The sequence below is a fragment of the Triturus cristatus genome, chromosome 10, assembly GCF_964204655.1.
Source record: "Triturus cristatus chromosome 10, aTriCri1.1, whole genome shotgun sequence".
Lineage (NCBI taxonomy): Eukaryota > Metazoa > Chordata > Amphibia > Caudata > Salamandridae > Triturus > Triturus cristatus.
Window position 1 is genome coordinate 536,732,823 of NC_140593.1, and position 24,192 is coordinate 536,757,014.

Below are 24,192 nucleotides of genomic sequence, written 5' to 3' on the forward strand. Positions count from 1 at the left end.
CCACGCCTTCCAATGCTAATCTGGAGCACTGCTCCCAATTTAATTGGCCTTCTGACAACTCCTAAAACAAGAAAATCCATTGTGTTTGGGAACGATATCCTCTCCTGAAACTTCAGGTTTCAAACCATGGCATAACTGTAGGAAACAGATGGTGATTACATACTCTCACGAGGTGTCTCTGGCGTTTGACTCAGTTGTATGGCAAGTGCACTCTCATGTGCCTGAAGGTGATCTTGGACTCTGAAGCAAAGGTGTACATTGTCAAACACAATAAGTAGTTGCGGGCCCTGAGTAAATCCCTTTCCAAGTCCAGGATGTAGACTCACTCCCGAGGACTCTCCCTTTAAAATAAATCATTGGTTTTACTTTTCCCCCAGATAACTTTGGGGAAGACAATACCTCAAATTTGTGTGCTTCAAAAGCCAACTTGCTTTGCAGTAGTTCAGATTTCCAAAAGTTTTGAGGCAGTGGAAAATATTGCTGTCCAAACCTTCCCTGCATGTAATGGCTACGAGTTGCCTATACTCTAATACAATGAATCCTATGTTAGGCCCTGGGATACGGCCTCCTGTCTGGAAGCTGTTCCACCTCAGCCAACACAAACCTGTCCCAGGTAGGCAGTCCACCTATGTGACCTGACTACAAGCTGACCATGGGTTTTAAGTCTACAAATCTGGTTGCTCTCTCTTAAGAGACAAAATACTCTTCTTTTCTATCACTTACAACAGACAGCTATACCACACAAGTGGTGCCGCTAGTTGTAACTTTTTATGCTATTTAGACAAGTGACGCTTTTGTTAGGAAATACAGAACCATTACCAGCTTACCTTTGAAAAGGTGCTTTACGCACTCCCATATCCCCACTTTTAAGTGTGTATCAGAAGTTCTTAGTGTCATCAGAGAAATATAATCACTCTGCAGGTATCCCATGACAACTACTCTTTCCAGTTACACTCGCCTGTTCCAGGATCTTGACTGCACTACAACTAATCTCAACTTGTATTCTATAGATGCTTTCAAAAGCTGTATTAAGAATTTTTCGGTTCTTTCCCCACCTTCCCTGAAGAGACCCTCACCAACTCATATCCCTGCATAGCACTTGCAAGTGTTTATTTTGCAGTTGTAAACCCTGCGATTCACAAAATAAGAAGGGTTGCGTATGTAAAATGGCTTGTTGATATTCACTAAACCCATTTTGCGATTCAATAAAGGCTTACCGAATCGCAAAATGGGTTTGGATCTCAATTGTGAAGGGGTGTCCTAGTTGCAGACCATTTAAGTTACAAACACCTCAACCAAGGGGATAAAGGGTCCCTCTGAGACCCCTTCCCCTTAGTGAATGTTTAAAATAAAGTTTGCTGGTGAGTAGTCCACTAGACTACTGCAAATGCTGAAACAAGCTGTTCGAGGCATATGAGCTGCAGATTACACACTTGTGCATAGATCGTCATCTGGTGTTGGGCCCGGATGTTTGCAGTTGTTTTTCCTCTTAGAAAGTTGGTTGGTGACTCCTCCTTTAGATCGTATTGCGCATGGGCTTCGGCTCCATCCTCAGATTGTTTTTTTCCACCATCGGGCTCGGATGTGATCTTCGCGCTCCGGTTCCGAACAGCTTCCAGTTCGACGAGTGACGCGCAATCCTCACCCCAACTCGCGGTATTGTTTTCGATCGCGATCTCCCCACTCGACGCGCCTCTCATCGGCAAAAACCTTCGATTCTGGTCGTCGACGACGGCCTTCAGGCCTACCCAAGCTCCAGTCCTGGCTAATGGAAAGGACTCCCTTCAATAAGTGCCCTCGATGTGGGTCCAAGTTCCCCCACACCGATCTCCACGAAGTATGCAATCTCTGCCTCTCCCCTGAACACGAGGCTCGAGATTGTCCGGCGTGTAAGTCCTTCCAGTCCAAGAAAACCATCCGAGACCGAAGGGCTAGAAGAACCATGGCACACTCGTCGACGACGATTCCGGACGACATCTTCGGGGAAGGCGTCGACGCTCCAGATGAACACCACACCGACGAGGGACTCGTCAGCGCCTCCGAAGCAGACGTGGAGGACATCACTCTGGCACAGAGGGTCGTGAGTACTATTCTACCCCCCCCCCCTCACCTCCAAACCCCCCCCCCCTCACACACACACACCCCACACCCTCGCCGGCACCGAAAAAGGCTTCGGTCACGCCTTCCCCTCCGGGCCTAAGCAAGACCAAAGACATTGCTTCCCACATCGCACCTTCGGGCCCGGTAAAGAAGCCGATTATGCTTTCGGCGGCTCGGGCTCGAGCCAGCCCACCGTCGGTGCCGATAAACACTCTTCGACACCGAAAAAGAAAATGGCCTCCACCTCGACACCGAGCCCCGCACCGAAACACTCGGTGTCAAGCTCCAGCTCCTCGGTGCCGACACCATCTAAGGCACCGACAAAAACACACAAGGCCACCGGCACCGATACTTCAAAGCCGAAATCCACCTCAGCGCCGACCAAACAATCAGACTTTTCCAAGCATAGTTCCAAATAACGAACCAGTGTGGATAAAGCCAAAAAACCAACGGCCCCGACGCCTTCGGCGCCGATGGACCAACCAACATCACCAGAACTTTTTACACCGGATCCATTACAAAAAACACTAACCAAGGATCCTAAAACCGGACATTTGATGCTCTCCATCAAAAAGAGACAGCTGGATAAACCTGCTCCGCCTCCACCTCCAAAGAGGAAGGACTCTGCTACCTCTCCTTTCAGAATACCTTCCCCACCTCCACCGCCTCCTCCACCTTCCCCCTCCTCCACCGTCTCCGCCCCCACCTCATCATTCCCCAATACCCTCTCCGGATGATGATGATCAGGGGGATCCATATGATGACATAGGAGACGTGCCCCAAGATTTACCTACAGGGGACCCCACTCCCACAGGCTCCCCAGACCCATGGGACGATTATAATATCCCCGACATCCCTAACGCCTCACAGGATGATCTCTATCCTTCCAGACCTTCCCCACCAGAAGACTCTCTGGGGTTCAACCATCTACTACAAAGGGCGGCACACTATCAAGGGGTAGATCGCCATACCGACCCCGTGGAGGAGGATTTCCTCCTCGATAAGTTTTACACCACACATAGGACTATCTCCATATTGCCTATGCTCAAGGGAGTTATAAAACATGCGCCAGAGGTCTTTAAAGACCCAGTCAGAGCCAGGGTCATTAACCCGCACATTGAAAAGAAACATAAATCCGCCCCTACAGATCCCTCCTACATCAGAGGGCCAGCACCACTAGATTCTCTGGTAGTGTCCACAGCACGTAAAAGGGCCAACTCCCAAGCGTCAGGCGAAGCACCACCACCTGACAAAGAGTCTAAACTCTTGGACGCATCAGGCAAGCGTACTGCATCTCAAGCTGCCAACATATGGCGTATCGCTAATACACAAGCGCTACTAGCCAGGTATGACAGGGCCCATTATGACGAATTAGAAGCCATAATGCAACATCTCCCTGATAAATACAAACCTAGGGCCAACGAGCTAATTCAGGAGGGCAAAACCATTACTAATACCTCCATACGTTGTGCCCTAGATGCAGCAGACACAGCCTCCAGGGCCATCAACACTAGTGTCCTCCTCCGTCGCCATGCCTGGCTAAGGATCTCAGGTTTTAAACCGGAGGTACAGGCCTCCATCCTCAACCATCCTTTTGACCAAGAACATCTGTTTGACCCAAAAGTGGATGAGGCCCTAGAAAAGATGAAAAAAGACACGGACACGGCAAAATCCATGGGAGCTTTACAATCACACCCTCCCAGGCGCTCCTTTCGCCGCTCTTCCTTTCGGATCACATCCAGAGGCTACTCCTCTGACACCGCTTCCACTTCATATAAGGCCCCTACCCAGTCCACCTTTACAAGGGGCTACCAAAGAGGCGGCTACAGGGGCAACAATAACAAAGGCAGAGGCAAAACAAAACCCGCCCGCTCTGCCACCGCACCTACCCAATGACTTCCCTCCACTCCCCCCACCCCATCCCACTCCGGTCGGGGGCAGACTCCAAAATTTCCTCCCTGTCTGGGACACCATCACCTCAGACAAATGGGTAACACAAATAATTCGGTCAAGCTACTGCCTAGAACTAATATCTACCCCCCCAAACATTCCACCCAGACAACGCCCAATGTCACAAGAACATCTAACACTACTAAAGCAGGAGGTAATCTCCCTCCTACAGAAAAGGGCGATAGAACACGTTCCTACCAACCAACGAAATATGGGGGTCTACTCCCTATATTTTCTCATACCAAAAAGGGACGAGACGCTGCGGCCCATCCTAGACCTCAGGCCCCTAAACAAATACATACACTCAGACCATTTTCACATGGTAACGCTTCAGCGGGTACTTCCACTGCTTCCCAAAACGACTTCCTGACCACTTTAGACCTAAAAGACGCTTATTTCCACATTCCAGTGCACAACGCTCACAGGAAGTTCCTCAGATTCGTAGTGGACGGCCAACACTACCAATTCAACACTCCCGTTCGGAGTCACAACAGCACCACATGTATTCACCAAGTGCCTAGCAGTAGTGGCAGCACACCTCAGGAGACAACACATCCATGTCTTCCCATACCTAGACGACTGGCTAATAAAAGCCAGTTCATACAGCCAGTGTGTACAACACACGCATGCCACTATCCAGCTACTTCACCAACTGGGCTTCACAGTAAACCACGCAAAGTCCCATCTACAACCATCCCACATAAAACAATACCTCGGTGCCACCATAGACACCTCAAAAGCGCTAGCCTACCCCAATCCTGCCAGGATTACAAGCATTCAGGCTCTACGTGCAAAATTCATAGCACAACACTCAATTCCAGCTCGAGTGTTTGCAACTAATAGGGATGATGGCCTCTTGCATCTTCATAGTACCTCACGCAAGACTCCAGATGCGTCCTCTCCAAGAGTGCTTAGCGCGCCAATGGAACCAGGCCCAGGGTCAATTAACAGATCTGGTGTTGGTAGACGGTCGCACCCATCGCTCTCTGCAGTGGTGGAACACCACAAACCTTTCCACAGATCGACCATTCCTGGACCCGGTTCCCCAGATAGTACTAACCACAGACGCATCGCTCTCCGGCTGGGGAGCTCATCTATTACATCTCACCGTGCAGGGCACATGGACACCTCAACAAAAGTTACTCAACATCAACCATCTGGAGTTACTAGCAATCTTCTTAGCCCTAAAATCTTTTCAAACACAGATTATAGGCAAGGCAGTCCTAATCCGCACAGACAACATGACAGCCATGTACTATATTCAAAAACAAGGCGGCACACACTCTCCACAGCTCTCTCAGCTAGCACAGAGCATATGGAGATGGGCCATGCCCCAGAAAATCTTTCTCCTAGCTCAACATGTCCCAGGAGTCCAAAACACTATGGCAGATCTGCTCAGCAGACAAACACAACAAATCCACGAGTGGGAACTCCACCCACAAGTTCTAAACCCGTACTTTCAGATGTGGGGGCATCCACAGATAGACCTCTTCGCCACCCACGAAAACACCAAATGCCCAAGCTTCGCCGCCAGATATCCACACCCATTGTCCAAAGGAAATGCGATATGGATGAACTGGTCAGGCAGATTTGCGTACGCTTTTCCGCCTCTCCCACTCATTCCACTAGTGGTGCGCAAACTACAGCAACACTCCCTCACACTAATCCTAGTAGCTCCAACTTGGGCCAGACAACTGTGGTACATCACACTGCTGGAACTATCTGTAGTACCGCACCAAAAATTACGCCTCTCTCCACACCTCTTAACCCAGAACCATGGAGAGATCAGACACCTGGACCCAGCTCAACCCAACCTTGCGATCTGGCTCCTGAAGTCCTAGAATTTGGTTATCTAAATCTTCCCCCTGATTGTATGAACGTCATCAAGGAAGCTAGGCGACCCACCACTAGAGCGTGCTACGCCGCTAAGTGGAAACGTTTTGTTGTCTAGTGTCATAACAACAACATCAATCCCCTAGACGTCTCCATTCAACACATCATAGGCTACTTACTCCACCTACAAAGGTGTAATCTAACCTATACGTCCATTCGCCTGCACCTCGCAGCTATAGCAGCTTACCTACAAAACAGGCAACATCTATCACTTTTTAGAGTACCTGCCATTAAAGCCTTCATGGAAGGCCTTAAAAGAATAATTCCCTCCAGAGTGCCACCCTCACCTGTGTGGAACTTAAATATCGTTCTCACCAGACTAATGGGGCCTCCCTTCGAACCATTGCACAAATGTGAACTCCAATTTTTAACCTGGAAAACCTTTTTTCTCGTAGCCATCACTTCCCTCAGAAGGGTCAGTGAGATACAAGCATTTACCATTCAAGAACCTTTCCTACAAATGCACCATAACAAAGTTGTTCTCCGTACCAACCCAAAATTCCTCCCTAAAGTCATTTCTCCTTTTCACCTAAACCAATCTGTAGAACTACCAGTATTCTTCTCACAACCACAAACTGTTGCAGAAAGAGCTCTCCACACACTAGATGTCAAACGAGCCTTACTCTACTACATCGAGAGAACACAACCTTTCCGTAAGACCAAACAACTGTTGGTCTCTTTCTCTCCACCATACAAGGGCAACCCCATCTCCAAGTAGGGGATAGCTAGGTGGATTGTCAAATGCATTCAGATTTGCTACCACAAAGCAAAACGAACGCTATCCGTTCCCCCCTAAAGCCCATTCTATACGTAAAATAGGGGCTTCAATGGCTTTTCTAGGAAACATCCCATTAGATGATATCTGCAAAGCAGCTACATGTTCAACCCCGCACACTTTCACTAAACACTATTGTGTAGATGTGCAAACTAAGCAACAGGCTAGTGTGGGCCAGGCTGTACTCAAAACTTTATTTCAAACCACTGCAACAGATACTGGTGGTCGCCGCTAAGGGTGGGTACTGCTATATAATCTATGCACAAGTGTGTAATCTGCAGCTCATATGCCTCTAACGGAATATGCTACTTACCAGTATGCATCTGTTCTTGGCATGTAGAGCTGCAGATCTACACACGCTCACCCTACCTTTATCTGTTCCAGTTTATCTTATTTAGATACACACATGGGCATCTTCACTGTTTATTACTACCCTCCATCATTTCCCTGCTGGCGAAAAACAATCTGAGGATGGAGCTGAAGCACAAGCGCAATACGATCTAAAGGAGGAGTCACCGACCTCGTGACTTCCAAAGACTTTCCAAGAGGAAAAACAACTGCAAACATCCGGGCCCAGCACCAGATGGCGATCTATGCACAAGTGTGTAGATCTGCAGCTCTACATGCCAAGAACAGATGCATACTGGTAAGTAGCATCTTCCTTTTTTTTTATTCACAAAAAATAAAAGTAAACATACTTAGGGCTGTATTTCACACCGTTTACTTCATTTAAATGCAGACATGGTGGTCTGCTGAACCAGCAGGCCACCAGCACTGTGATGACCTCCATTCGAGTGAGTTGTAATTTGCAACCTAACTTATTAATATTCATGAGGTAGGTCAGATTGATGGCGACTCGGATTGAGAATTTTGTGAACAAACCTACTAGTATATAGGTTAGTTACCAAAATTAAAATTGATTTGCAAAAAGTTGGTGTACAGTTTGCCACTGCTTTTTGTGAATCAGTTCTTAGCACATATGGCCCTAGATTCTTAATTCTGCAGCACTGTGAAAGCCCGAGGTGTCATCAGCTTCTTTTGTGATAGACCTTCTCTAAGCTGTGTTCTTGGTTTGTAAACTTCAAGACTTCGTAATCGTTAAGTATGTTTTGCAACTTGTTTGTTGTTTTTGAATGCTAACATTTGAGAAGACCGGCCCTATCATATTCCATAATATTGTTCTTTGAGGTTCGTTGAAAGGTTAAAGTTTATCCTGGAACCTTAAAACTATAGTTAATTATTAAGGAACTGAAATACATGTAAACATTTTCTTTAATAAGTACCTTTTGTCCTTTATGGCGGTAGCTTGTATTCTGGAGCTGTGACATCATTATATGTCAGTTGATTAAATACCAAAAACAACTAAAACTTAATCCCTTGATATTCAAATGTTGGTCAGTAGAATTGGTTGTTAGCGGCCGGAGGTGTTTAAATAAAACTCTATCTAGACCTAACATAATTACTCTTAACCCCTTCAGTGCCACGCCCTTTCCCCCTCCTGTGCCGGGTGTTGCACTAGTGGGTGGGGTTCATGACGAGATAGTCTCGTCATGGGCATAGCGCAACCGCGCTCCATGACAAGACTATCTCGTCATGGGCACTGAAGAGGTTAATGCATTTTATCCAAAATATTGACACTTTCCCATCAGGTGCATTAGAAATAGCTCAAACAAATAAAATAATATTTTTGTACGGTTATATTGTCTGCCTCTACCACCTTATCTCTATCCCAGCAATATAGTTGTTGTCCTATAAAGAACAGGTGTCTGCAGATTAATGGAAACATAACAAATACATTTTTTTCCTCTTTATTATAGCTTTGCTATGATTACAAGTTTGATTTTGAAGATGACCAGCACAAGATCCCATGCCACTGTGGAGCTGTAAACTGCAGAAAATGGATGAACTGAACGCATTCCTTTCTATCTGGAGGGTTATTTGTCCCTGGAGAAAAGTGATTGAGCATACATGAAGATTATGCTAAAAAGGATAATCTTCCTTGATGGATCGCTTCCGGAAGTTCTAAACTCGACGAAGTTATCACAAGTGCCAGCAGAAGCCAGGCAGGAGGGTAGAACACTGTGCAAACTTCCAGAGGTGAAGGGGTCCGCGGAGTCGCAGTTGCAGGATTGTCCAGCACTTGCCTCGTGCTCATAGAGAAAAGCAGTTTGACCAGACCGAAGGCATGACTGCAGTTGAGCATATATGAATGTAAGACTGAAATCACCAGCGATAGGAAGACGTCCAAAGTGCTGGCCACAGCCTTATTTGATAAAGGGGCAGGCCCTCTGAATAAAGATAAACAATTAATAAAAGTAGACACCACTGAACAAGGAATGTACTGAAATGACTTCCTTAGGGATAGAGCTAAGGGAAATAAATTGCACTAAAACATTTAAATACTTGATTCCATGAGTCAGTTTATTGTAGTTTTTTTGATTTCTGTAAAATAAGAGAAACCTTTTTGTATTTATTATTGGATAAGTGAATGAAGCTATTTTTTAAAGAAAAAGTTAGAAAGCCAAGCTGCTGCTGTTACTCGCAGAATTAACAAAACCTGTTACTTTGTATACGTGTAAATATTTTGAGAGAAAACGGTATAAAATAGTTATTGACCAAATGCTACCAGACTCTGCAGCAGTTTGGTTCTAATCATAAAATTGCAATAGGGATGTTACAATATGAATTTGTGTATTGCTAAAATGCCATTACAGTTATGTAGTAACCAAAATATAGTTTTAAAAGAGGGTGTTTTGTTTTTGTTTAGATCCCAGTTGTGATTTGTTTTGTTAGTATTTTCCTTTAGAAAATGACTGTAGCAGTTGGCATATATATTTATTGATCATAACATGTATAGAACTTTAATTAAGCAGACCAGTTTATTTTTTGTTTGTGTTTTCTTTCGTATCATATTGTTGCATCCCTATTTCTAAAGTCAGGTTTTTTGTGCTTATAATTTGTAATAACTGTGAATAATTGCTGAAACCTCCAAAATGGAGACAGATTATTGTTTATGAGAAATAGCCTGGAATCGATCACCAAAATCATGTCAGCACAAGAGATTCATGTAGCAAAAGCCTATTTCTAACATGTTTAGAAAGTGGAGTAAGAAATGTAAAAAATGGTAAACAAACAAATAAATATGTAACTATGCTTGCAGCTGCAGAACTCCCGCAAAATGGTTTTGGAAAATATAATTGGAAAAAGAGAGACGTTTGTATGGATTGTTTTTGTTTACATTTCTTTAAAGAAAAATAAACACAAAATAGTGTTTGCTTGTAGAAATTAATCTGCCTTTTCAATCAGATCTGCTTTTTATTTTGTACTTAAAATTCCGGTACTGATACTTCACAGGCTAATTATAAAATGAAGCTTTTCTTTCTGTGTGCAGTGCACTAAAAAGATGGGCTGTAAGCTGTTGCTCTAGCCAGTCACAGTCTTTATCTTGTAATGTATATGGCATGATGTATTTTTTATCCTACAGAAGAAATCAATTGTATATATTTTTCTCTTGATGAATAGCTGTATGAAATTGTTTCTTGAATATTTTTCTTCTCATGTACAAAATTCCAACATCCTACCAGTATTTGTCCTACAGTTTTTTCTGTCCTGTAAAATAGTATCTAATGTCGGCAAAAATGAATTTTTTTGAAGTATACGGAGTGTTATGGGTTTTGGAATTTGTGGAAACAGATTTAGAAGATCAGCATTTACAAATAAAATATTTTACATCTATAACGGCTAGTTCAAATTATATTTTGTAGTTCGTAGAAAAGGGGGAAATAAAAAAATGAAAATAGTGTATTATTCCACCCTTCATTTACAACTCACTGTTTTTAATGACACCAAGACTTCCAAATAAATACTGTAACTGGATGTACTATCAACAATCTAAAGGATAAATCATATTTTCTATAAGAAAGACCCAGAATCCTCATTTTAATACATACTTTACTATAGCAGGTTTCATTGCAAGGGCACCACCTACTATCATCAAGAGGCATTATTAACCAAGAGATTCAGCTGTGACTCTGTAGAACTCCTGCTTTAAGCAAGAGAAAACATTAGTCTCTGCTCCAAATCGTTTCTCCAGAGTGATGGTTATTCATTGCAGGAATCTAAGCAAGAAAAGACATGGGAATACAGAGTAGAGGTTTCCTTTTATAATGCTACTTTCTTGAGATTATCCTGCCTTTCATCCCTTACACTAGTCAGGTTACATTAGTTGAGACCTTATTAAAGTATAGATTTGATTATGCAAATTCATTCTACAGTGGTCTACATTGCACATGAATTTCAAAATGATGCAATTTGCCTATTTTTTAGGTTTTACCTAGGCAACGCTTGCGCTGTCTCTTCGAGACATGCTGTATTTAGGATATGGGCGTTAAGCTCTGCCCACCTTTACAATTTGTTCCTCTTTCTGTCCTTTGTAAATGATGGCTTTTGTTTAGTCAATAGGCTTAGTAGTCCATCCTTAGAACCTCCCTCTCTCCTGTTGTTACCTCCCATAAGGACAGCCCTTCTTACATGTGTCCTTACTCTGTACCTTTCATTAGCAGTTCTGGAGAACTATTTACTTAATTAATGCCTTGCTGAAACAGCCACGACATGCTGTTCGGCCGTTTCCTTTATATCCAGCCAGACACAGAACCACCTCTTTAATGCTGCGCTTTAGAGTGGCGTCCACCCCCACCTTTTTCTTATTTGCGGCTCGCCCCACAACTTTTTTTTTTTTTTACAATTTATTTACTTTGCTTTAAGCAGTAATAACAGTTGCGGGTATGCACAGCTTGCCAAACTCTTTGCTGCTCCCTCCTGTCGTGTTTTACTAACTCAGCCCAGTGCCCGCTTTATGGATGTCACGCTATAGACTTTTAAATATGTCCCCCGCTGCAGGGACACCATGGTCATGAAATGGGCGCTATGTTAATTAAAGTCTCCTTTCCTCCACTGCCCTCTCACCGGAACTGGAGCCTCTCAGCAGGCCATAAAATAGGGATTCTCGTTCCTGCATTGGTCAGCTTTGTCCTCTCTCCTGTGGCGATTTACGTACATCAGTAAATACTGGTGCTGCACCCTTCAGCAAATAAAATCCAATTTGTAGACGTTCTGCACCATCCTAACAAGGAATACATTAAGAAGGAAATGTCCCTGCTGTCATACATGGTCTTTCAGCCAAGCCTCTCGCACCAGATAAGTTTTTTTTCCTGGGGACATTTTTCCCACCAGTGTCAGAGTTACAGTGCCTGCAGGGTATTGACGGAACTAGTACCCTCTCTACAATACATGCTGGCTATTATTGGACCCAATATCCCATAGCATAATGCATGCTGGGCAATTCAGGATCAGGTACATCTTGCTTCTGAATATGCTGGACTGGTATCACTTGCTGCGACTGATCCTCTTTCTTGCATTAAATATACACTCAACAGTTCACCTTTGCACGTATGCCCACCCCCATCTTCAGCAAATCCCTACTTGCTCAAACTAAAAATATGTAATATATCTGTTCTTGTGTGTCTCGCCCATCAATTTTCATACCTCATTAACTGTTGTATATGTTCTAAAGTGCAACGCCTTTGTGGATTTTACCCAATACATGATTACCAAGTTCGAGTCTTCCGTTCAAAGTGCTTTGGCTACTCATGAAATAATCTGGTGTCTGTGTTACACTGCGCATGGGGTATGCATAACAGTACTTGTTGGATATTACTGGGCTGAAAATCATTGGCTGCAGTTCATGCCAGGTGTTGAGGGAGTGCGTGACTTTCAATGCATGACTGAATGTTGTTGGTCCCAGCGGGTGATAACTATTGCAGAACCTGGCATCACTCTCCAGTACATGCTGTGATTAAAGAAGCCTTTGTCCTTTCAGGCTGTTCATGCATTGCAGCGCCCTATGCAACACAGTGTAGCGCATTCTTGGAAACCAAGTTTCTCACAGCACTGCCAAGGTTAATTTGCAATCAAACAAAAAACAAGCATTAGCAATCCAATAGGTCTAGTAAAACGGAAAGTTTGAAGACGTTGCAAATAATAAAAAAAATGTTTTATAAAAATATCCCAGCAGTAGCATAAGTAATAAAATCCACAAAGCAAGAAAAGGGTGCCACAGGTTGTTACTAGGTGTTCCTGTGGTGTTGTAAAGGGACCTCTATTAGCCACATAAGGTACTGCACCCTTACTTATGCTACTGCTGGGATATTTTTAACAAAAAAGAAAATCTAACCAGCATTATCATTTGCAACGCCAATAGCTCAAACTTGCCGTAATGTGAGACCTATTGCATTGCAAATGCTTGTGTTCTGTTATAATCTGAACAAAACTGCTGATTTCCACCTATCTTAACTGGCAGTCTGTTGATGATGGATGAAATTAAATACTCTACGTCTTTTGCAATGCTCTTTCAGATTAAACATTTATCTACTATTTTAATCAATTTCTTCTCTCGACCAGAGATTCTCACCTTCACCATTGCCAGCCTGATCACCTTAATTAGTTATATATGGGAACAAGAAAGGATGAATGTTTTAATCTAGATGGTGCAGCTGTGGAACATCCACTTTGCCACCTGGAATTCAAGCAAATGTAATCAACGTAAGCAATCTTCTCAAAACTATCTCCTCTTAACATGGGCTGTTACACAACCGGTATTCATTGTAGAAGATTGCTACAGCAGGCTTTTCAGTTTGCAGTTGCTGTCGTATACATGCATGCATGCACACTTGCACGGACCTTGTGGCTTTTATCCTTGATGTCATTGTGTAGTGTATGGACCTAGCCTTAGAAAGACTTCTCCCCAGCCCAGTTTAATTAAATCGTCTCTATTATAAATTGACTGGAATATCAAGAGTTTAACTTCCAAATACTAGATATGTTTGTGTGAATGGCAACGCCTATGTCGTTAGTTTTCTAAGGACATCACTATGCCATGTTGTACATTATAAGTTCAGCATGAGGTAATAGGTTTATCTGATTTTAATCCCACTGTTTACAAATATTTAAAGGAGAGGATTTGGATGCTATAAACAGTACCTCGTAAGTCTCTCCTACAACACAAAACCTCCTCTGGACTTGAATGCTGATATGGAACAGATATTTAAATCAGTTGCTTAACCCGATGGAGTCTACTGTAGATAGGGAGGCAGAGTTGATGGGTCATGGTTAGAGCACAGACTCTGGCAGTGCTAGCATACTTTGGGGCATATAAGGATATTTAGAGAGTTATGATACAAATTAAGCACAACTTTGCTTTCCTACCTGCACTTTGGTTCTTCCTTGGTACTGGAGTTTGGGGTTTAAGCAGTGCAGTGAGGCAAGATACTCACTGTTGATGTTTGATCCCCACAAGATGCAGGCTCAAAAAGAACTGATGAGGTGTCCACAGACATTTTTACAGTTGGGTCTTTGGCAGTATGAGGAAAACTATTTATTATATGGTGTGGTGTTGAGACCTCACTGTGTAATAAACTCACTCACTGCCTGCACTGTGTCCAGTCAGATTTGTTTGAAAAACCTTAGTTCAACCCTGGGTACCTGTGGCTCTAAGCAGTCAGGCGTTATCAAAGAAACAAGTGTAAAGCATTAAGAAGTACCAGAACAGTTAAGAACTCAATAAAAATCCAACACCAAATTAGAAAAGAAGGCTGTATTTTTATCGTTAAATAGACACTTCAATGGCAAAAATTCATCAGAGGATTCCGAAGCTATGAATTTTCAAAGGAACAATAATTCCCTGCTTTTTTTAATTAGCTCAATCAATCATTGCAATGGACTACGCTCAACAGTCAACTTTTGCAAACATTTGGAAATGTTTTATAAAGTTATAAACTACTACTCCGGCCCACTTTGGGGAAACAACTATATTAAGAAGCGAGTCACAGGAGCCAAAGAGGCTTTGTTGGACAAAGCAATCTCCAGTCCAGTACCAGACTCTATAGGCAAACCGTCATAAACAGGCTCTATGGGCAAACCACCATAAACTTCCATTGTGTGGTTATGATGCTAGGGATACAGGATGCTGATCCGGTGACTGGTCTGCCTGGGCCTACTCCTCCATCCATGAACACAGTGGGGTGACTTTGCCCACAGAGGTCGATGTCCCTCGTCCGGTTAGTCCAGCCAAAAACCAGTTGCCACTGGTCTCCAGTTATAGCCAAACCAGTGGTTCCTCTTAACCTATGATAACTCTTCTCTTGGGCAACCAAACTGCACTCCGACAACTCCTGGGTGCAGCAGACTTGACAGAAACTTTTGAGGGTCGTTACTCGGTCTCCCATGCGGTACTTCGGAGGTCAGGCGTACTTGGCTACTAACTTTCTAAGGCAGGCTTCTTCAGTCTTTGAGGCCCTGTAGCAGTAACAGGAAGTCAGCCAACTGGCTTTTGCAGTCATTTGTGTGTGAGGCTCGGGATGACTTTTCCTCGAGTAGGGCACAGTTCTCTCTTTTTTGGCCTACGGAGCAGCAGGTGCAGTCCAGTCTTGGTGCAGCCTCTGTTTGCCGGTCAAGGGAACTACCTTGCAGTCCTTCTTTGGTCCACTCATTGGTACAGACGTGATCTGAGGCATGAGTGCCACTTATATGCCCAGTTTGTTCTCCAGGGATGTGACGAATACTAACCCATGGACTACCTGGTCCCCCCACCTTGTGATGACTTCCTGTGAAGTGTGGCATTTAGCTAGCCCAGTACCATTCCGCCCACTCCCACGATTGCAAAACCCTTCTCTTGGAGTGTGGAGCACTCTAGAGGTGTGGCTACTTGGGGGTTACACGCCCAAGGTAAAAACGTTTTGGCAACTGCTTTCCCCTCTCTGTCTCCAGTGCCAACCTGTCTGCAAGAACAAAAGAGCAGCCCCTTGTTTGTATCTTTCATTTGCCCTTCAAAGGGGGCTTCCTCTTTAAAGATCGCCTTCTGGGCTCACACCCTGTTTAGCCTTCCTGCTGGGGAGCGTTCACGCCTCTTCAATCGGCAGGCCTTTTGTGTTTCTATCTGAGTGTCATCCACATGAGGACAGAAGGATTTCTTGGGTCCAACAACCATAAACATTCGCTGGAAAACTTTGGGCAGTAAAGTGGGTGCTTATTAAAGTTGCCACTTGGGCAAAGTTATATGAAATTTGACTTGACCATCATGTCAGGTTTAATGCAATGATTATTTTGTAGTCTCATTCAGATGTTAGCACAGCTGAATGGTCAGCATGGAACTCTGCACTCGCCAATGAGGCTACTAGCCTTTTCACAGCAATGCAGGGTTTTTACTGTCTGGACATGTAAAGTTAAACACATGTTCAACTTTGTAATATAATGCTTCCTACCTCTAGCGTTCGGCAGGCCTACCTTAGGGGTTACACACACACACATATATATATATATATATATATATATATATATATATATATATATATATATATATATATATATTTTAGGAAGGGTGGATTTATAGGAAATCTGGGCCAGTTGTTGTGCAGTATGTGAGGCCTGTACAAGTGATAGGTCCCTAATTGCCGCCCTTACTAGGTACTAAGCACCCCATTGTAACGCAAGACTCTTTCAGGGTAGTGCAGCGAGCAGTCTTTAAGGCCATCTCAGGGGGAGGTAATGTGGGCTAGTAATTTGCTGGCAAGAACACTTGCTAAATGATTGTCCAGTCTGTACTTTTTTGGGGGGGAAAGTACATTTATCTCTCACACACACATGCGCGCACACGCACACACACCCTCTATACTATGCACCAATTTACAAATATGTACATAAGGTAAGTTAAAATACCTTGGGTGGCATTCTGAAATCACATTTTACCTCTAAAGGGTCATGACCCCCAACAATCACAGTACATCCCTCCTATACCAGATATCACTTTATAATTTAAGTGGATGTCACTTTAAACAAAGCAGGCCTATTGGCTTTGTCAGGGTTATCACATTAACAGACCAATAATCATAGGTTATAAGCAATCTCTTTATCACTGATCTCAATAACCATGTTTTATATGCAGTGATCAAAAAAGAATTATGGGGCAGCACGGGGAGCCCACTCACGTGCGGGCAGGTTGTTGCCTAGTGGCTGCTCTGCTCCCTCGAGAAACAGGCACTGGATGGGGTCCTCGGCCCCCCTCAATTTCTCTTCCTCGGGAGTCTGGGGATGGGGTTCCCGCCCCCTTCTTTGAGTACCCACCCTGGGGAGGTGGGATCCCTTGGCATCACAGAGCTCTGGGGAGGGGTCCCCATACACATCCCCCCGGAGCATTAATTATTAATAATGCTGGCTCCAACCCCAAGACCTAGCCCAACATGGGGTTCTTCCTCAAAAATGCTGCAGAGCTCCATGCATTCTGTTTTCTCTGCAGGGGTCAAATCCTTTAAAGCTGGATATTTCTAACCTGTTGGTCTGATTTCCTAATTCTTGGGCTCATTTTGCTTCTGGTGGCAATGCCTAACCACCTGCAACCTTTTTAACAGGCCTTCCAGTGGCACACTTTGCAGGATTCTGCTTCCACTGGCTCCCTGCGCCAACTTTTCTCCTTTTTTGTCTCACGTGCTCCCCCTTTTCCTGCTGCAGCACAGAAGTCCATATCTTCCCCCAACTAGTCATTAAGTGGTATTCAGAAACCAGCCTCACTGATCCTGGGGTCAGCTGTAGGCAGAGTCCTTATTCAATTAGGGCCTCAGAGTGCGTGTCCTTCCAGCTGTCCATGGTGTTGCAGCCATCCAATTATTGTGTCCAACTTTCTTTCTCTCCTTTGTGCAAGACCTGATAAGTGGGAGTGGAAAATTATAGATGCTAGCCCCCCTGGCCAATCCTAAGGAGCCACATCACTCCACCCTTGTTCCAACCCTTCTGCACAGCATGCTGGGGCAATGCAAGATGGTGCCTTCAAGTGGTCTCTGTGGGCTTCTCCTGTGGGGGCTTCAGCTCTGCCCCTAGCTGACATCATTGCTAGGGACTTTCTGACCAAAACGTCAAAGGGGATCCCCCAACTGTGTTGGGTCACAAAGTCTCGGCTTCCTCCTTTTGTGAAGTGGGCCTGAGCTGTCCCAACCCTGGTACTTTGTGACAGCTAATAAACAGGTGCAGATTTTTCCCCCCACTTCTTCCTTCCCAGGAGCTCAGTGTAGCTCTGTTAATTGTTCCTTTTGCGTGGGGAGGCCTGTGTTCCCTCTGCTGTGGAGCAGAGTTTGGCCCAGCAGGGTGACAAAAGGCCTGGCATCTGATCCTAAGCTGAGCCAGAGAAATATGAAAATTCAGGATGACCTATAAGGCGTACATGTAGGTTCTTGGGACCTGCTTATTCAAACCTGGTGCACACCCCAGTTTATACCTTACTGGACTTTGTAGGCCTAGGGAAGCAAAACTGCACTTTAAGGTAGATATCCTCTTATGTGTATAATACAGTGATGCTGTAGATAAACCATGAAACCCTACTGACTTTACCTATGAGTGTCAATGCATACATCAGGTCAACATCTAACTTTGCAGAGTCACCTCTCTTCCAGGCTACCTGTGCTCAGTTAAGGGTCTGAGCACAACAGTAGTCTCACACATGTTCACACGTGTAACCAGCCAAGTGTCCCTTAACCTAGCTATGTTGCAGCGGCCTTATCTTAAAAGGCAGACACTGGTTGGAAACGTGCAGTCCATTTGCTTTGCGATTACTGTGGGTGAGACACAAGCAGTGAAACACATGCACGGTAAAAAGCCCAAAGCCTGGTGATGATAAAGTGAAAGAATCTGGGCGGATTAAATGGGCAGATACCATTTAGCTACAGGCATAACATTAAATGTCAAAGTTGAGTTATCTGTCAAAAAGTGCTCTGACACCCAGCAATGGTGGGCTGGGAGTCATACTTTGCTTTGTCTCACTTGTGGTGACACTAAGTGTTGCAGCCCACAAGAGACACTTTAAATAGCAGGTTCTGGGTACCCTTGGTATCATATACTTGGGACTTATAAGTAAGTTATGCCAAATGTGGGTGAGCCAATCAGACATTTGCCTTTTTAAGGGTCAGTGCACTGACACTGAAGCATGTTTGGCAGAACTCAGTGAAATGAATAAAACGAAATTAAAAATAATTTATAGAGTGCATTAAACCCAAGGGTCTCTAAGCGCCAAGCCAGAAAACAGCTCATTAAGCCAGAAACGCCAGAGAGCCTAAGATGAAAAAAGCCAGGTTTTCAAAGATTTTCCCCCGAAATGGAACAGTCGCCCTATTAACTTTCTGAAACCTGAGAATGGTGACTTTCCTCGCTGAGGAGGATCTGAGTGACCTGCCTGGAATGTACCAGTTGAAGAGGGCAGAGAGATGTTTAGATCCTATGTGATGGAGGGCTAGGATGACTAGGGAAATAGCCTTGATGACAATGCGCTTCCTAACAAGAAGTCCTCTGGACATTCGGGTAAGGGAAGGCACAAGAAAAAGAAGTAATCGAATCGTTCTTGGACTTCTCATCTGTCGGCCGACCCAACAAGGGAGCATCGACATTCTAGGCCTCATTCCTTAGAACGTGCGCCTGGGCCAACTCCACGCCTTCCTGACTTTCTGCGAGCCGGAGCAAATTCCGCCCAACTAAAGGAGTTCTATGAAGCCATGCGCCTCATATTTGGGTGGCTAGACCCCTCCGATGTGCCTTAGGACCCCACACGGTCGGAGGGGGTCGGATCTGGTTCGGCGTGAGCAGTTCCTGTCTTGGCTCCAGTAGGCCCCCAAGAATCCAGTCCCAGATCTGGACTTTGGACTTTCGTACCACCGTGACCTTCCCCAGCGCCGGTCCTGATGCAGCCGGAGCCCACCAGTGCCGTCATCCACGACTCCGACCCGGAGGGGTGTGGACAGGAGCCTTGCCTCCTAGATCGAAACCTGAGGCCTATTCTCTAGGGCTAGGCCTCGGGAAGACTGGAGGGATCACTGAACCCTTTAGAATACCAGCCCCTATGAGGAAGAACAAAATATGGACTGGCATGAGGAACTGGGTGAAGCCAGTGGCCTGGATATGTCTCTGGATGCTGGTCTGCTTTCTCCCCCTACCGTGGCTACAGAGAAGGGAGTTTCCTATGCAATGCGGAGCGGAGGGCAGCTAAAATCCTTGACCTTCAGCTACCCTTGGTGGCATTCAAGACTAACATCTTGACAGAGGTGCTGCAACTGGGAGTCTCCATGTCCAAACCACAACACCTGTTCAATGATGCCCTCATTGATGTCCTTTTGGGTACCTGGTCCAAACCCAACACGGGGGCTCCTGTGAATAGGAAGATTGCCTGCCGCCATCGCCCCGCACCTGGGGACCCAAACTTACTCATGCAGCACTCTACCCCTGAGAGCCTGGTGCTCCAAGCCTCAACCTCCGAAGGCGCTTTCCCTACCGCTCCCCCGATAAGAATCCAAGAGGTTGGACTTATTTGGGAAAAAGATGGCATTGCAGTCCGTGAATACCGCATGCCTTTTGGGAAGTTATTCACACACCTGTGGGATACTGTTGCGCATGTGCTGCCACAGGTCCCAGAGGTGGCCTGGGCCATGCTCTCTAAATTGTCATCGATGGGACCGATGCAGCAAAGTTCACAATTTCGTATCAACCAAGACACTACTGACTCGCTATGTAGTGCGGTTTCCACAACAGTAGACCTTGGGTGCCACGACTGGCTGAGGACGACGGGCTTTTTGCGGGGATTTCCAAGCTTCCATTATCGGCATACTCTTCGATGGCATCTCTCTCATCAGCGGATTCGGTCCTCAAGCATTTCAAGGATTCTCGGGCTATGTCCAGGTCCTTGGGCCTCACTGCGGCCCCCCTTCGTTCCCCCCACCAAACCACCTTTCACTCCTTTCAAGACCATGGAAGGGGCTTCCAGCCACGGCAATTCTCACCCAGCCACTGAGGCGCTCATGCACCCAGCCTGTGCGTGGACAAGGGTGCGGTACCCACAGACCTTTTGGGTTAGGTGGCCAGCGGCTGGTCAGTCTTCCACCTCCTACTCCCCCCTACAACAACCTCCAAACCCAAGTGGTGGCTGGAAATGTCATTACCTGCCCCACTGGCAGTCCATAACATCAGACAGGTGGGTTTTACAGATTGTCCGAAGGGGCTACTCTTTCCTCTTCGAAACTAACCCTCCCCCATGCCACCATTCCACGATCGGCTGATGGAGGATCATGTGTGCCTCTCCGTGAGGTTATAGCTCTATTAGCCAAGGGAGTCCTTGAGAGAGTTCCGGTGCCAGAAGTTGGCTGTGGTTGCTATCCCCACTTCTTTCTTGTTACCAAAAAGGACAAAGGCCTTTTTCCTATTTTAGATCTGCGAGCTTACGTTGGCTCAGGTCTTGTTTATCCTGGAATCAGGAGACCTGATGGTAGCGTTGGACTTGTAGGACACCTATTTTCATATTCCCATCCTGCCTGCCCACTAACGCTATTTGCGGTTAACAGGAGGCCACAAGCATTTATAGATTATCATAGTCCCTTTTGACCTTACCAGCGCTCCTTGGGTCTTCACCAAGGTGATGGCGGTGGTTGCAGCTCATCTGCGGAGATCAGGGGTGCCAGTCTTCCTCCTACCTTGATGACTGGCTGCTTAAGGCAGGCTCGCCCCAGACTCGTGTCACTCTCCTCCAGACTATGGCGAACCTACTGCAATCTCTGGGGTTCATTATCAACATGTCAAAGTCAAATCTGACTCCCTCTCAGACTTTCCCTTTCATTTGAACTGTTCTGGACAAGGTGCTGTTTCAGGCGTATCCTCTCAATCGGCGAGTCCAGGATATTCATGCTATGATACTAAAGTTCCAGCTCTGACTCTGAGGCTGCTGGGTCTCATGGACTCCTCTCCGGGTGACAATTCTGGATGGCATATGCGGGCTCTACAGTGAGACCTGAAGTTCCAGTGTGTGCAGCATAAGGGGAATCTCTCCGACATGGTCCATATCTCAGGGTGACCTGCAGAGGATCTGCAGTGGTGGTTGACCAACTGCGATTGGATGAGAGGCAGGCCCCTCTCCCTTCCCCAACCAGATCACACAGTAGTGACAGATGCATCATTTGTGGGATGGGGCGGCCATCTAGGAGAGGTGAAGATCAGAGGACTCTGATCTATGGCGGAATCCGGACTCCACATCAACTTGCTTGACCTCCTAGCGATTCGCTTGGCATTTAAAGCTTTTCTCCCTTCCATCAAGGGAAAGCTGGGTCAGGGGTTCATGGACAACACCACCGCCATGTGGTACTGAAAGAAATGGGGCGGGGTGGGGTCCAGGACCCTTTGTCAAGAGGCCCTGCATCTGTGGACATGGCTGGAACATGGACATGCTGGAACAGCAGGGTATATCTCTGGTGGTTCAACACCTGGCAGGTTCCCTGAATGCCAGGGTGGACAAACTCAGCTGTCGATACTTAGTGGATCATGAATGCCGTCTCCATGCGGAGGTAGCACAAGGTCTCTTTCAGAGGTTGGGAGAGCCTTGGTTGGATCGCGCAATGGCATCAATTTTGCACGCCGAAGTTTCCAAGGCGGCACTTGCTCGGCGACGCTTTTCGTCTCGAGTGGAGCTTAGGCCTCCTGAATGCCTTTTTGCCAATACCGCTCCTGTCCAAAGTGCTCAATAAGATTAGGAGCGACCGGGCGGCAAGTGACTTTTGTGGCTCCAAACTGGACACTGGGAGACTGCTATCCCGAGCTTCTCCAACTGTGCACCGATCCTGCGATCAGGCTGCCCCTTCAATAGGATCTTCTGACGCAGCAGCAGGGGCGGGTCCTCCACTTGAACCTGTCCACTCTATGCCTTCTTGTGTGGAGATTGAGCGGTGGCAGTTGACAGCATTCGACCTTCCTCCTGAAGTATGTGATTTGATTTGATTTTGGTAGCCAGGCATCTCTATAAAGACCAAGTATGACTACCGGTGGCAGAAATTTGTAAAATATTGTACAGAAAGGTCTATTGACCCTCTTTCTGCTTCCCTCTCTCAAGTCCTTCTCTTTATTTCGACCCTTGCCCAGCAGGGCTCTGCTCCAGGCACTCTTAAAGGGTACCTTTCGGCCTTGCTTGCCTTCTTAAGCCTGCCAGATCAACCCTCTTTATTTAAATCCCCTATTGTAAACAGATTTCTTAAGGGGCTTGTATTTATGTTCCCACCTGCCCCATTTATCATGCCTCAAAGGGACCTTGATTTGGTTCTCACCTTCTGATGTGCACTCCATTCGAACCTCTGCACAACTGCCCTCTTCAGCTGCTTTCCATCAAAACAGCCTCTTTAGTGGCAATAACTTCTGCCAAGAGGGTGAGCAAATGGCAGGTTTTGTCATCCAAGCTCCTTACCTGACCATCTTTCCTGATAAGTTGGTACTTGGCAACGGGACCTCTTTCTTACCGAAAGTGGTAACACCATTCCAAGTGGGGCAATCAGTCACCTTTCCCACTTTCTATGCCCCTCTGCACCCCTCTAAAGAGGAGGAGCAACTCCACTGTCTGGACCCATAAAGAGCATTGTGGTTCTACCTTTGTGAGAAGCTGGCCTGGTATATGATGTCCACTTATGTAAGTGGGCATCTTGCACCAGTCCAGACAACCCTTATGGTGATTTAAGAGGTCTTAGACAACCTTAAAAAGCTCTCTAAGTGGTAGCTGTGGAGAGCAGCCTTCAGGCTTAGTCCAGAAGGAGTGTAAAGAAGCTTGTTTTACCAGAATGCAATCTTATAGTATAGACTAAGTGAAAAGAACCACACCAAGTATTTATAAAAATATGTATTTATTATATAATACTCTCTAGTACGTTCAAATATCTCCTACATGGAGATAAACACAATGCACACAATACTTTAGCAAAGCAACACAGTAAATAGCACGAAATACACAGTGGCCCCAAGGGGGGGCCAAACCTATCCTAAGAAAGTGGTATAAGAACCACAACTCAAGACAGTGTCGAGAGGGCGTGGAAGTGCTGGGACCCCACAGAGAGCATGTGCAGTGTTGTAACAGGACAGCGTGCTCTGTACAACTCTACATGTAAGTCACGGTTCAATTTTTGAAGATTAAGGACCCTTCCCTGTGGCCCCCTGAAGAAACTCCATGGAAGACAGAAGGTTGGAGAGCCACCCCACCCGTGGATACCCTAGTACCCACGTTACCTACACCAGGGAAGCCGGGTGCATACGTGTGAAGTGGTGTCGGAAACTGCTGTCGAACCCAGTGGAGGACTTCAGGAGAGTGCCGCTGTTGGAGAAAGTGTCCGATGGAATCCAAGGATGGATTCTGGTTGAGAGGTACTTGCCAACAGAGGGGACAGAGTTTGTCACTCAGGGGAGACCAGGAGACTTGGAAGATGAATGCCCTCCGATGTCGGGTGTTGCAGGATGGATGACAAGGACCTTGACTCTGCAGCTGTGAGGATCAGGTAATGCTGAGGAGGACCAGGAGCCGTGCACGAGCTGTCCCACAAAGGATGTCTAGTGCTGAGGGGTCGGAGTCTGGCGGGAGAACCAACAAG

General features: G+C 45.8%; 1 protein-coding gene across 9 annotated transcripts in view; it reads left to right on the forward strand.

Annotated features, from left to right (window-relative positions):
- Nucleotides 1-10,456, forward strand: part of KMT2C (lysine methyltransferase 2C) — a 1,736,691-nt gene extending 1,726,235 nt beyond the window's left edge. For all 9 annotated transcript variants that reach the window (XM_085632007.1, XM_085632012.1, XM_085632004.1 and 6 more), the window contains one exon: nucleotides 8,536-10,456. In XM_085632007.1, coding sequence (XP_085488133.1) covers nucleotides 8,536-8,628 — 93 coding nt within the window. In that variant the 3' untranslated portion in view covers nucleotides 8,629-10,456. The remainder of the gene's footprint in view (nucleotides 1-8,535) is intronic.
- The last annotated feature ends 13,736 nt before the right edge of the window (nucleotides 10,457-24,192 follow it).